Genomic DNA, 15,106 nt, shown 5'->3' with positions numbered 1-15,106 from the left:
GTGGACGATGCAGAGGGTTTTTAATGTAATTCTCGCAACCACTGGGAGCCAGTGCAGAGATTTCAGTCCTGGAGAGATACGGTCCCTGGGCTTGAGGCCAAGGACAAGTCTTGTAGTCCTGTTCTGGATGAGTTGCAAAGGGCGGAGAGTAGAAGCAGGCAGATTTAGAAATATATGGTGACATTGTGTATGGGGATGGGTTGCAGGGATGTCCCCTGCTCCTCTTGTTCAATGTAATAATGTCTCAGCAAAAAAAAGGCAACATTTTTGTCAGGAGACATTTTATGTGGGGACATTATTAAATGGAACCGCAAGAAGGTGGCCGAGACGACAAACTCTCCTTTTTCTTCCTCCAGCTCCTCAGATTCTTCAGCTTGAGTCCAATCCACTGCCGATGAGCAGGAACCGAATGGTAAGTACCTTGAGCAGAAAGCAGTGGGCAAGGTATTGGAGTACATGGCCAACAGCATGCAGTTTGCAGACTCTGACCCAATGACCCTCAACCCCAGACCAACGGTGCACCAGTTTAAACTCTACCCACTAAGGAGTGAAGAACTGAGGCTGCCGGTGGCATTGGAAACCAACTCCCTTTTGTCCAGTCTGGCAGGGCGTCCATCCATGTCCCCTGATGAAGCAGCGGTACGTGATCAAACAGAGGAAAAGGTGTATTCAGCCCTCAGGAGGAGCTATTCCCGGACTCGTCTAGCAATGCGAGCTGCACCCATGCCTCCTATACTGCTCAGGCCCTGTAGTATGATTAGCAGGAGCGCTATGTGACAAATGTGGATAGTCAAGAACGCTCAGCATTATTGGATGCCATGGAGCGTCAGGCTGAGTTCTTGTCGGATCTGGAATATGATGGCGTAGATGCCTCCACCATTGCCATGGGGACAAGGGGCCAAATCATTTGGATAGGTATTGGAGGAGAAGGTTCATGGCGTGCTTAAACAAGTGAAGCATTCGAGCATGCTGAGAAATAAGCAGAAGCTGCACTCATGCAGGCATTTGCCCTTTTCTTTTGGGCAAGCGATGCCTTCATTATCTTTGGGCAGACGCTGCCCATTATTTCAGAGCAGCAGGTAGTCCCTGGCACAGAAGGTCAAAGTGTCTTCTCCACCCAAGATTTCCTGCTCCGGACTGGAGGATCATCCTTCCTGCTCCGGTGGGTGGAGGGGGGGGGGTCATGGTTCCAGGACGCTTGGTCCACCTTCATCAGTGATCCTTGGGTGCTGGACATGATATGCAAGGGCTATGACATAGAGTTTTCCGGGGCTCTGCAATGAATCAGGGGTGGCGGAAACATCATGACCTCTGGGTCCAGAGAAAAAGACTTGCCTGAGAGAGGAGCTAGCATCGCTTCGACAGAAGAAGGAGATTTGCCCAGTCCCACGAGCCTCCCTGGGTAAGGGTTGTTACTCCATGGTCTTTCTGAGCCAAAAGGCTTTGGGGGGGGGGTTCATAGTGGTGCAAAATCTGAAGTATGTCAACTCATTTGTGAGGAAAAATACCATTCACAATTGCTCTCAGGATCAGCAAGAGGTGACTGTCCTGTGTCAGCAGAGGTTGAACTTGGCCAAGCATTGGTTGAGGGCCCAAGGACTTCTTGCAGCAACGGTCTTCGTTATGCCTTGGGCGAGATTGCATTTACAACCTCCGATATGGCATCCGCTCTTCTATTGGCCTCCGTCCTCTCGAGAATTCAAGAAGGTAATTTTGATCTTCCCAAGGGGATGAAGAGCGCAGCAGCAGGACAACTTGTGGAAGGGGATTCCATCGAACCCGCTACTTCCCGTTGTGATTTACACTGGCGCCAGCGCTCGAGGATGGTGAGACAGTCTTGGGACCATGACTATTCCAGGGCAGTGATTTTCAAGTGAATCTTGGCGGTCTTCCACCTAGAGAAAATTGGAAGCTGTGTGGAGAGAGTCCTATTGGTGTCTGCCAGGCAGTTTCTATCCCAGCAATTCCAGATCCTTTCAGATAACATGACCACTGTGTCCTACTTGAACCAGGAGGGGGGTGGGATCCATGGGCCTGGCCGACATTGCCCACAGAGTGTGAGCCTGGGTGGAGAAGGGGCTTCTATCCCTAGATGCAGCCAACACCAGAGGGATTCACAACACCCTTACAGATTCCCTCAGCAGGAATTGTCCATCGTCTCAGGAGCTGTCTCTCAGTGTGGAGGCCTTCTCTCTCATGGTAACCCAGTTTGGCCTTCCGATCATTGACATGTTTGCCTCCAGTCGGAATCACTGATTTCCCAACTTCTGTGGATGCTTTATCGAGTCCATGGCCGGCGCAGCTGACGTACATGCTTCCACTGATCTCTCTGCTGCCCGGGGTATTGAGAAGGATCCAGCACAACAGAGTGGAGGTGCTATTGGTAGCCTTTTAATAGGTGCGCAGGGCTTGGTTTCCTCTCTTCGTCCAGATGGCAGTTGGTCAACCACTGTTTCTCCCTCCCCACCCTCGTTCAATATTAATATTAGACCAAATACCACACAACTACTGGTGCTGGGCAGTTTGGTTCTTGAGAGGGAGGGGTTGAAGTGTCAGGGCTCGTTTTCTCCAATTTCTCAAGGAGTCCAGGAATCTAAGAAACCCTCCATGCTGAAGGCCTACAATAGGCATTGGGGGATGTTCCCCGGCTGGTGTCAGTGGAATAACATTCTCCGACAACAATTTGCAGGCGGGGTTTCAGCTGGGCTTTTCTGTCTCCTCTCTGAGGGCTCTGAGTGCTCTGTGGGCGGCGATCCGGATGGTCAATGCTCCTTGGGTGGGGGCCCCCGAGTTTGATCAAGTCATGGCCAGTTTGTTGCACAATTGTTCCCTGGCACGTCTAAGATAAAGTCTCTTTCTCCTCCATGGGATCGCCCTAAGGTGTTGAGGTGTCTTCAGAGTCCTATGTTTGTACCTTTAGATACCATTGACATATAATCTCTAACCATGAAGGCATTCTTATTAACATCCATCATGTCGGTCCGGAAGATTGGTAAATTAGGGACAATCTTGTCTACTCCTCTATGCTTTTCAGTTTCACCTGAAGCCATTGTCTTGATGTGCGTTGCTACGTTCTGCCCTAAAGTGGTTTCCACATTTCATTTATCGCAGGACATTGTTATCCCCCCTCTGCCTGAGGAGATGCCTGCGGAGTCCGAGCTCTGGTGAGCAGACTTGATGTGAGGCAGGTTATGTTGCTGTATCTACACAGGACCGTTCCCTTCTGCGCACAAGGGCCAGAAGGATTCATCTCTGTCCATTAGCCGATGCATCAGAGACACCATTGTTTGGCCTAAGATCAGGTTGGGGTTCATCTGCCTGGAAGGTGGTGGGAAGATCTACCAGGTTTATGGATACTTCCTGGGCTGAAGCAAGAGGGGCGCCTTTGATGGACATTGTAGAGCTTGACCCACCTTGACCCACCATTATTGCTTGGCTCTTCCGGGATAGGCGGATCAGGTGTTTGATTCTGTTATCCTCCGATCTGTCATTAATCTTCATTACACCTAGTCCTGCTCTTCCCCGTCACAGTCCTTACGCCCAGGGGGGTGGTTGTCTGTGGTCCTGGCTAGTGCACAGGAGGTTTGCTGCATCTGGAGTGGCTTTATGCTCCTCAGGAGTGGGTGAGTAGGATTGGGGACAAATAAATGTATAGGAGGTGTAGTAAAGGACTAGCGGCAGACCGACATCTTTCAGAAATATAAGGACTGTGGCGAGTAAGTGGAGAACGAGCTGTAATGAAGATTACCAGTAAGTAATCAAAGCATTTTTGCAGAACAAAGTTTACAGATTCAAACAGAAAAGTACAAACAAGGCAAAGAGAGTTTGTGTAGCCACGGATAGCCTTTCAGAGATGGGAGAGATGTTTGTTTGGTGAATAAAGTCCAATTTAAAGCAACACTACCTTTACCCCATGGAAGGCATTGTGTGGCTATCCAGCCATTGGGGCCGACAGCTTCCATCATCTCTAGCCGGTATAGTAGGGGCCTGCAATGTTTGATTTCCTGATTTTTTGGAGTACAAGTTCCATCTGCCCTAGCCAACATGGTTAATGGTGAGGAATCACTGGAGTTGTAGTCCAAAACATCTGGAAACTCACAGTTTGAAGACCCCTGCGGTATAGTAAATGGTGAGGAATTATGGGAGTCATAGTCCAAAACATCTGGAGAGCTACAGGTCACAGACCTTCGTGGTTTAATACATGGTGAGGAATCATGGGAGCCCCAGTCGAAAACATCTGGAGAACTGCAGGTTGCAAACCCTTATGATTTTACCTTCTTATACGAACTGGTCAGAACTGGTCAGAACTGGTGACTTATGGCCCTCATTGGGAGCTTGATGGTAACCCGCCGGAGCTCCCGGCAGGTTACCAGCAAACCCCTCTTACAGTTACCAGTGTCCGATATCCCGGTGTTACCGGGATATTATGGGTGCCGGCAATGGCGGAGGTACATAGGACTGAATGGAATGGGAACCACTGAAGCACCAGTCAGATGCTATCCAGAGGGCATTTTATTCTGAAGAGCCAAAGACAGGAATGTAATTAGAGTGCCAAAGGGGTTTTGCATGTGATAGTTGTGTCAGCCTTACAACTATCAGGAGTAGATTGTTCATGCCTTTACAACACTTTGTCATTGAATTGGCCCAGTTCATGATACGTTTGACACAGCTAAATAAATATAAAGTGTTAGTACTTTAATAGATTAATTCTATGGAGTGTTTCTGTGCTTACATAGGACTAGGAGGTTATTTGCATATGAGGGAATATACCCTTTTGATACCCTCTACTCTCCCCACAGCCATCCTCTACCAAGAGTATAACGACGTGGCCATCAACCGTGAGATCCAACGCCAGCAGCGTGAGGACACTCCTGCAGAAGAGGAAGAGGATGGGGATGTGTCTCCAAAGACCAACCTGTCACCCACCAGCTCCTTCCGCTCACAGCGCTCGTCCAGGGGTTCAACCTTCTCACTGTGGCAGGACATCCCTGATGTCAGAGGCAGTGGGGTGCTGGCCACACTGAGCACCCAGGAACGCAAGCTGCGGGAGGTGAGGTGGGAACAGGGCGGAGCAGAGAGCTTTGCACTTTCCTTCCATCGCTAACCTCTCCTGCCTCTGTTCTCCTTCCATCCTCACTCATGTGCCCTTATTTTTCTTCTCTTCTACTCCCCACACTGCCCGTCTTCCTCTAGTAGGATCTTCTTTCCCTTCCAATCTTCTTCCTGCTTTTTTCTCCTTCCTCCATGCCTCACAACCCTTTCCCTCTCTCTCTCCTTTCCCATATAATTGCTTTTTCCCTCCCCTTCGTCTCAGCGAACAGTTGATTGATCTCCCTTCTAGCCTTTTGTTTTCCCCCTTTCTGTATCCACCTTCCATCCCTTCCTGGCTTCCAGGAGCTGATCTCTTGCAGATCAGGGATCTCATTTCTTTTTATTTCACTGCGCAGGCCAAGTTTGAGCTGATCACATCGGAGTCTTCCTACATCCACAGTCTCTCCATCACCGTTGACCACTTTCTGAACTCGCCAGAGCTTCATGAATGCCTTGGAGCCCAGGACAAGCAGTGGCTGTTTTCTAAGCTCCCTGAGGTGAAGGATGTCAGTGAGAGGTAAGAGTTTCACTCATCGCTAACCGTTCACGTTTTCCCACCAGAGATAAGGGGAGTCTCCACAGCAATAACATGTCCTCCATGGATTACCGTGAATTTACTGAATCAGAAAAGTTCATTTGAACGAAAATTACTTTTGGTTTTCACTCCCCCGAACATTTCTGACAACCCACTGCCCCCCACGCCCTTACTTACCTTCTGGCAGCATACCTCCTTGTGTGCCGCTGTCTCCTGCTTCCCTCTCCGATGCTGGTTCCCTTCACTTACGTGAATGGCAGCAGGCACCACAGGGTCCTTTTCTTTTTTTTCCAAATTGTATTCAATAGGCAGCGGGGGACACCCCGAATTGCATTATAGTGAACAAGGGTGCTGGTGATACTCCCGCAGCCCCGTGGCCCTAGTTTATTATAATGACACAGAATGGGGAATGTATTTGAAATTTTCGGCTGTAGTAATTTCCGTACAGCCGAATTTCAAATAAATCTCCCATCTGTTTTTTTTTTATTCAAAGAATTATACGGATTCCGTCCTCCACACCTGGTCAGGACAAGTAATAATAGCCATTTTGCTCCAAGATGGAGTAGAAGCCTGGACCTTTCCTCCATCTATTTTTATTCCGAAAAATAATGCATTTTTGGACTTGGGGTTATGGTTCCATAGTCATCGACGGCCAATCATACATATGAAAGCATATAAGTCCTGAAGTTAACTGATGCATGCAGAAGATGTTGAATGACAAATTAAAATATCATGGCTAATCTCCGCGCCAGAATGAGGGCATAAACTCCTTGCGGGCCTGAAGGTATCCCTAACTCTTGCTCTGAATAGGTCTTTCCTGTGCATATTTCCTAGTCAAAATTATACCTAATATTGTAAGGAAACATAGGGTTGTCAGATCATAGCGCTGGAATGAACTTACTTTGATTTTCTTTCTCTTCTATGATGAAATTGTTGTATGTGACTGTTCTTATGAAATTAAACTTTTTTTCTGTACTATGTAATACTCTATTGACAGTTTTTTTCTAATGTATGTTGTATTTTTACCAAGTTATTTAGTTATTATTGTGAAAGGTTTGAATTTCAAGCCAAAACACAATTAAAAAATATCATACGAAACACTAGATGCAGATAATTGGAGGAGTCTCACAGTCTTTCGGTGAGTACTAAAGTTGTAGTGGAGTAATCGGATGAACGCTGAAGTTATTAGGTGGATTTTGAAAATAGTACTTCTTTGCAGAAATTATAGGATTATTGTTGATGCTATTGGGAGAGTGCTGGATTTATTGGGTGAGTTCTGAAGCTTCTGAGTAAATTCTATAGTTATTGACTGAGCGAAGACGTTGTTTAATGAATGCAGAGGTTTTTGGATTGGTAGAGGAGTTTTCGGGGGCATGCATGATTTGTTTTAAGGACCGCTGGAGTTATTGTCTGGTTAGTTCAAGTCATTTGTAATTGAATGAGCAGTCGCATATTGTGATGAGGATGACACAGTTATTCGTTGAATGCAGGAAGTTATCAAACTACAACTAAAATGATCAGATGCGAGCTGATGATATCTGCTGAATTTATGGCCTGCCTGGTGGCATTAGTACAGAATATGGGCCCCATTACGACCCTGGCGTTGGACCATGGTGCTAATAGCACCATGGTCCATGCCGGTAACTTACCGACTCCTCCATGGCGGAATGGGGAATTACCGCCCTATTCCGAGGTTGGCGGGGCGGTAATTCCCCATGCCGCCATGGCCCTTCCCCATTCCCATTTTTGCCCCATAGGGCTCAATGGGAATGGGGAAGGCGCTAAGTACGGTGCCGCAAATTGTGGCACCGTACTAAGCACCAAGGTCCCTTTGCAGGTTGGTTTTTAACGCCTGCAAAAAACAGGCGTTAAAGTCTCCAACCTGCAAAGGGACCTCGTAATCAGGCGCTAAGGGATTACCGGTACGGGTACCCTTACCGGTACCGGTAATCCCTTAGCGCCAGGGTCGTAATGAGGCCCTATGTCTAGTTATCTATGGAATTCTAATTGAATTTCATGAGTCTGTTGTGTGTGTGTTACAGCTGTTGCTTGAGTGCTGATATTTCAGTTCTGGGACTGAGTTACTAGGAAAGTTACTGAGTCATTACATGAACGTTAAGGTTATTTGATGAAGCTGGATTTATCAGAGGATGGTGGTAATGAAATGCACCCCTTGCTGAGAGATGTTTGTTTTGTATTTGTGATGGATATAGCCAGTGAAGGCTGGAAATGTTGTGTGAGCAATGCAGGTAACAGAGCGCAGTGGATTAAGCACCCAGTGTGTTAATCCTTTCATTTTTGCAAAGACTAGGCCCAAGGAGTCTAAACTTTTTTGCAACCTTTTACTCTTATGTTAGAGATTTGGGAGGAATCTCATGTGGATTAGTCCTGCAAAAGTCTCATAGACACTCTTTGTTTGTATATATACTACAGGCAGACTGTGGTATTGCAAGAATTCAAATATTAAATACTAGTGTAAGAGCCTTTGTACATGGGCCAAAGTGCAGGGTTTAATTGACACAGTAGGACCGCTACATATCCTAAGTCTACAGCTCCCTCTAGCGGTGACAACAGGCAAAGCTATGCAAATTGGAATTGTCTCTGTGTATCCTAAGGCAACAGCTCCCTCTAGCGGTGACTACTGCACATAACTGCATTGAAGAAACATACAGGACAAACATACATCTGGACTTTTATTATATTGTTAGATTAGATGACTTGAATAGCTTTGTTTGCAGGAACCAATAGAGCCACAGCTTCAGGATATATTTGATGATGGAATAGATGTTTATCCAGGCAAACATCTTTTTATTCAATACAAAATTTGGAGGAGTTAGGCATTTTTTCTATACATTCCTCCATTTTAATGAACGTGGAGCCATAGTCACATTTAAAAAAAATATATGAATTGGCTGCTGTGCGCCGACAATTTCAATTGCAGCTTCAGAATAGGGTGCGCAGTGACACTGTGATGTACGCGTAACAGTGTCATAAAGAAAACCGTTGTTTGGCGCATCTTCCGCACCAACATCAAAGCCAGTTTCGCTATGTGCTCACATCAACTACACATTTAAAAAGCGAAAAACAATAAAGGATGTGCATGGAAGTGGACCACGTCACTTGGAAGTCTTTATGCTGCTTGACCAACAAAAGACCTGCACCGCAAAGGTGGCGCGGAAAGACATGGCACGACCAGCAGAAAAACATGGATGGGAGTAAACCGGCCAAAGGTGGCATGGCAGTCCAACCCTGGCCCAAAAGCAAAAATGTCTGAATAATGTCATTCTTTTTATTTTTGCACAATATGCAACACTAACAAACACAGAAAAAACACATGTCTATCTCAGAAGAAAGTTATAGGTCTTTGGAAATAGGGCAGCTGAGAGAATACGTATGTTGGTCAGTGGCGGGGGGTGTTAACATTCCAAAGGCCCTTACACTTAAAGGGAAGGTGCTGCATTAGGGTAACTGGGATCACTGATTACTTTCTTTGATTAGTGACTGGGGGTGCGTGTTAACATTCCCCAGCCGCTTGCACTTAAAGGGAAGGTGCCGCATTAGAGGAAGAGCCCCTGCCTTTCTCATTGAGTTGTGATTATATTTGCACTGTTGCTTTTATACAGTATGGGGGCCTTGGTGGCAAAGGAGGGCCCCTCTCTTGCACCATTGTTCTTAAATTCCATTCCCATGACAGTGAGCACTTCTCTCATTGTCCCTGCTGCACTGAACCACTTTAGAGACCGTCACACTTTAGCATAGTATCTTTCCATCCATTGAGGTTGTCCTCCCGACTCACTGCTGTGTTTATGAGAGAGCGTCTGAGAAGGTGGCCTGCATTTTGATAATTCACGTTAATGTCTCGTATCCTCTGCCCATGTCCCTTCATTACATTTCTGTTGTGGTATTAAGGCTATAATCTGTTTGCCTCCGGCCAGGTTTTTGCAGGATCTGGAGGAGAGGCTGGAGGAGGACGTGCTGTGCTTCGACGTCTGCGACATTGTGCTCACCCACTGTCCAGAGTTCCGCCGGGTCTACCTTCCCTACGTCACCAACCAGGCTTACCAGGAGCAGACCTATCAGCGCCTCCTGTACGTAACTGGTCCCACGCACCACTCTCTTGCACGTCCACCTATCCATGTCTGTCGATCTGCCAACATGTGAATCTGTATAATCACACCTATCATCCACGCTTACCACCGGCGGCCATTTGCAAGTGTCATTCATTGGTTGTTAGGTACTTCCGCTCTGTCAATGACAAACCACCATTGTGGGGCAGGGTGCCCAGTGGTCGAAGTGTACAAAAAGAAGTAGGGAATTTTGTTCCCTACTGGCCTGCACCGCTCCCCACAAACCCCATCGCCACACACCCTCCCACACGCCATACAAACCCCAGAACACATGCTCCTGCTGTTAAGGGGAATGCTCAGTGCAGTGCACTGAAAGTGAACGTTTTAACTTCTTCCTACACTTTTATTTTAAAACAAAACCGTTCCGGAACGGTTTCTTTTTTTAAAAAAAGTATAGGAACAGTAAAACTTAATTAAAAGAAGTAGAGGAGCACCACTCCCGCCCACTTCGACCACTGAGGGTGCCCTCCAAATATCGTGGATCCTTTTAACCCTAATGCTCTAGTACTCAGTCAAGTCCTGAAGCAATTAAGGAGGAGCGCTAGGTCCAAAGTGGTCACTATTTTACATAAAAGAGAAGTCCAGGGCCCGCCGAGTCTCTTCTTCCCAGGGGTGCTGCAGTATTGATGCAGGTTATCAGAGGTCAACAATGGCAGCATCTATTGGCCACACAGATTTGCCCCCAGTTGGTGAAGGAACCACCCCCTCCCTTTCCTACCTATTGGGGGCTGGGGGTGGGGGTGGGGTAGCTCCCCAAGAAAACTTTTAAATTAGTGTGTGGAAAAAATTGCATTTTACAGTAGATTCTGGAGATATATGATTAAAAGTCATATAGTTCACAGGCTATTCTGCACATGGCATTTTCCAATACTCAGTTCACTAATGGGATGCAAAAAATGTCGATGCAGAAAATGATATATGTGCCCATCAGAAAATAGTATGCACGAGAGAAAAAATGGATAGAACGTACATACATATATATCTTTTGTATCCAGCCACTTCTTCAATAATATGGCACACACCTCTATCTATATCTCTAACATCTACATCTATAGATGGATAGATATAGCTATGTGTGCCATATTCACTGTAACCAAGAGCCAAGTATCCCTATGTAACTAAGAACATTTAATGTAACTAAGACAATTTCATGCAACATCGCCTCAATGCCCTTGGGCTGCTAGTGTGCGTTACAAACCCAAATAAATAAATACATATTATACATATATGTATACATGGTATCCAGCTTTTGCTTCAATAATATGGCACACATATGGGCATGGACGGTCTGTGTCAGGCTGACTGCTGGCCTGGGCACTTTAGTGCTTGTCCTTAGCCTTGCGGCATCTGGCTGTGGCGCTGAGCAACCTCCTCTGCTACCATCTCTACTCCTCTGTAATGGGTTTGTGGGCCTCCTTCCCCATTATAAACAAGCCGCCACTGCCTCACTGCATGCTCTCCAAGAAAGTCTGTTATATAGATGCAGAGTGTCCTTGGACCCAAGCAGCATAATTCCCTCATACATGGCATCATATACTTGAAGGGTGTCTTGGGACCCAAACAGAATATACCTCCTGTCATGATATCATGTGGGTGCAGGGTATTCTCTGCTGATATAGCATGCCCCTCCTAGGTAATATTAAGGCAAGGTATCTGGAGAAACCACACACGGTCAATGAATAACCTAAGCTTCCATAAAAATTGACATCGTCCTCCAGAAAACACAGTTTTACAACATGCCAGGGTGGACAACACGTATATTGCCTGTATTATTTATTTAGTGCACTTATTATTTATTCTGTTCTCTCCTCTCTTCCGCACCTTCCACTTCTCCCCCATCCACACACTTTCCCCCTTTTCACTTTTCCATTCACTTGCGCGTTCTCAATGTCACTGAGCCTAGTAAGATCGTTGTTTTTGTTCTCCCTTGTTCCCCTCCCTTTGCTTGGTCACGCTCTGAAACAGTTGGGTATGAGCACGATATAAATAAAATATCATATCATATATCATATCATATCATATCTTATATCATATCATATCGCGCCTTGAAACACTTGTGTATAGGCGCGTTATAAATGCCATATCATATCATATATTTCTTGTAGGGGAACCCAATTCTAAACTACTCCTGTCCCTCCGGAAGAAATAACTTTCCCTGAGTTTCTGCTGTCCCTATGCACTGGTGATGTGCTGCTTGTCTAATAGGGAAAGCGAGAAGAAAATCTCCCTAAAAACGAAACTCAACTCAAGTCTTAAAATGACTCGATACCAGAGAGTCAAAGGACTACTGCGGATACCAGTGAACACTTATCTCAGAACATTCAGATAGTGATTTCAATTGTTTATTTGTTCCTTGCCTGAGTATGTGCTGGACAACCCTAATATTGTGTCTGTTAAAAGAGAGCACCCCCATAGTTGGCCCACAAACTGGAAGAGAGGTGCATAAAACTGCGGTGACTTTCTAAATATGTCCCAAGTGGTTGACAGGATAGCAGCAGAAAATGGTTGTATCCCAAATAGTAAAAAGGATATCAACAACAAGTGGTCGACCGGTTTCAGTGACTGGCGATGACTTATGTCAGTCACCTTCATCAGGACCAGGGCAATCATTCTGTCATCATGCTAGAGATCATCTTATCAACTTCTCACTGGCTAATCAGGTCCATCGATGACCTGTAATCTGCATCGAAGACAAAACAAGGCGATAATATATGGACGTGGGTGTCTTGGGGTATCATATGCATGCTGATCCCCGTCATGGTACCGTGCGGAGGAAGGGTGCATGCTCCTCCGAAGCGTCCAACAGTGTGAATGCAGGGCATTCTTCAGCCCACACAATGTGCTCCCCCAAAGTGTCCCACCACATGGATGCAGAGAATCTTTGGATCCCCCTCCCCAGCACCACCCTCTTGGAAATGCTTTCACACCACTATTGAAATAGAGTTGTCATTTAAGCCCCCACAATTGTCACTACAGCATTATCCCTCTTCATCTTTGCAGCTTGGAAAACCCCAGGTTCCCAGGAATTCTGGCCAAGCTAGAGGAGGACCAAATCTGCCAGCGACTCCCACTGACCTCCTTCCTGATCCTGCCCTTCCAGCGGATAATGCGGCTCAAGATGCTGGTGGAGGTACTGCGCAGACTGGCCCATTCGCATCTTGTGGGGGTGCAGGGGGGGGGGGGGAGGCGGGCGGAGGTGGGCTGTCTGAAGTATCACATGCTGTTATGGTCCATCCCTCTGTTGCTGGTACATTCTGTTTCTCTCTTCCCAAAGTCTAGCAGACCGCACTATCTGCCCGTCCTCTCTCTTTCCAATGACGCAGTCTCTTTGTCCCCACAGAACATCCTGAAGCAGACGACGCAGGGCTCGAGAGACGAAGACACCGCGACCAAAGCTTTCAATGAACTAAAAAAGGTGAACCGAGGCGCATGCGTCCAGGTTCAATGACTGCTCGCGCTGGTGTATCTAACGTGTTCCATGTGGATTGTGTGTTATAAAGTTGTCCCTGTTTTCAGGCAGTGCCCCCTTATAACGCACTTAAAAAATAGTCCACGAAAAATGTTGACATATTTCCCACACAGATATTTAGTATGCTGTGAGTTCTTGTTTCGTTCAATGTTTTACATGACTTATAATGTTTCATTTGGTCTGCAAATTCCATATACAAAAAGAATGAATGTTGCAATCACATCCTTTTTTTATTTTTAAAGCGACCCCTTTTTTTTTACCTAGGCCTGATAGGAATATGCATGTTTCATTCCTGTGGTCTGCAGTCTGCGGCTCTCCATATATTTTGGACTATGGCCCCCATGATCCTTCACCATTGACTATTCTAGCTAGGGCTGATGGGAATTGTAGTTGAAAATATCTGGAGAGCCAAAGGTTGCGGATCTTTGCAGGTGAATGCATATTAGTGATAGTCGTTATTTGTATCCGCTGAAGCACTTAACACCACTGAGCATTATCCAGGACTGCTCCAGCACACTGCTAGGCTGTTATATGTTATATGAAGCAAGGGCAGGCATGCAGACACGGCTCCTCTTTGCTACCACAGGCCTAGTTTCCCTCTCCTATTCCCGCTGCCCTCTTTACAGGACTGAAACTCATCTCCTCAAAGATTTTCACAAAGAAAGGTGGAGAAGTGTATTTGCCATTGATTGGCATGGGGGCTATTCTACTAGGATGCTAAAATCATGTTGATAAAAAGTAGGAGTGCATTACAAGTTTGCCTGCCCGGTATTACGGTGCGGGTAATAATGTTTAACAGCATTTTTACCAGACCGCCAAACTATAAGTTTGGAAGATTTACCTCCAGCTAATAGCTGGTGTAAATCCAACCCCTACTGGCAAAAAAACACAGCTATTACCGCCATGTTAATACCGTTGCCGGTAATACTGGTAAAATTCCTCCATGGGACTCCATGGAATGGGGATTTAGCGCTGAAACCGGCACTTGTAATCTGCCAGCAATACTGGCAGACAAGTACCGGTAACAGTATTAACGTTTGGTGGTATTACCGCTGAAATACCGTCAAACTTGTAATGACCCTTGTCTAATGTAGGGATAGTAGGCCTGTTTTCTCAAGACAGCACAGCTGCCCAGATAGTTTTACTTATACAAAATGTAAGTGCAACCTCGACTCATAGCCTGTCACATCTGTCGCACTTATGATGACCTATGCAAGACTGAAGAGCATTGCCTAGAAGGCTTTGTATGAAGCATAACCACTGTGGTTCCTCTGGGCAACTCTCCAAACCATTGATTTAAAGTCTGCCAGGCCGTTGTAATTTGATGCAATGTCAAATTATCTTGTGCAGTAAACCTGTGCCATTTTGGTGAACTTGTTGCTCATGGCGCTGCAAGAAAAGGGGACGGGTAGGCGTTGTTCGTGGGATGGGGGCGCAGGTGTGAAACCTAAGGGTTAATGAGTGCAGGACAGATGTATTTGAGCCAAGGGTGCTAGTATGGTTCTTTGTAGTTTTGTAGTGACACTTGGGTTTCTGTTTTATGTGTAGTGGAGAACGCAAGCTCAGTTAAATCAAAGCGCTGAGAGGCTGGGCTGGCTCTTGGTTTCGTGGTTGTGTAAGAACGAGTGAAAGTTGTGACCTTTGGCCCATTGAGGTTAATGTAGAACTGCTCGCATGATGCTATCTTGTGCACAGCGGGCGGGGGCGTATGTCTGTGTGTGTGTGTGTGTAGTGTAAGGTGGTAGGATACTTATAGGTGAGTGGCTCAGTTGTGGAGAAAAGGAGTTTTGGGTTTAGGGAAGATTCCGGGTATGGAGTTTTAGCGTTAGTCTGAACCATTAGAGGCCTAGTCTAGGCTTTGTTTAGACTCATTGCTGAAGGGGG

At 46.2% G+C, this 15,106-nt stretch overlaps 1 protein-coding gene across 1 annotated transcript in view; it reads left to right on the top strand.

Moving 5' to 3' along the window:
- ARHGEF19 (Rho guanine nucleotide exchange factor 19) overlaps positions 1–15,106 on the top strand; it is a 275,868-nt gene that overhangs the window by 218,628 nt on the left and 42,134 nt on the right. The window contains exons 6-10 of the mRNA XM_069611104.1: positions 4,800–5,050; positions 5,448–5,608; positions 9,562–9,714; positions 12,754–12,883; positions 13,094–13,168. Coding sequence (XP_069467205.1) covers positions 4,800–5,050; positions 5,448–5,608; positions 9,562–9,714; positions 12,754–12,883; positions 13,094–13,168 — 770 coding nt within the window. The remainder of the gene's footprint in view (positions 1–4,799; positions 5,051–5,447; positions 5,609–9,561; positions 9,715–12,753; positions 12,884–13,093; positions 13,169–15,106) is intronic.

Source organism: Ambystoma mexicanum, chromosome 8, assembly GCF_040938575.1.
Source record: "Ambystoma mexicanum isolate Mex_15411 chromosome 8, UKY_AmexF1_1, whole genome shotgun sequence".
Lineage (NCBI taxonomy): Eukaryota > Metazoa > Chordata > Amphibia > Caudata > Ambystomatidae > Ambystoma > Ambystoma mexicanum.
This window is presented reverse-complemented; position numbering and strand designations above follow the sequence as displayed.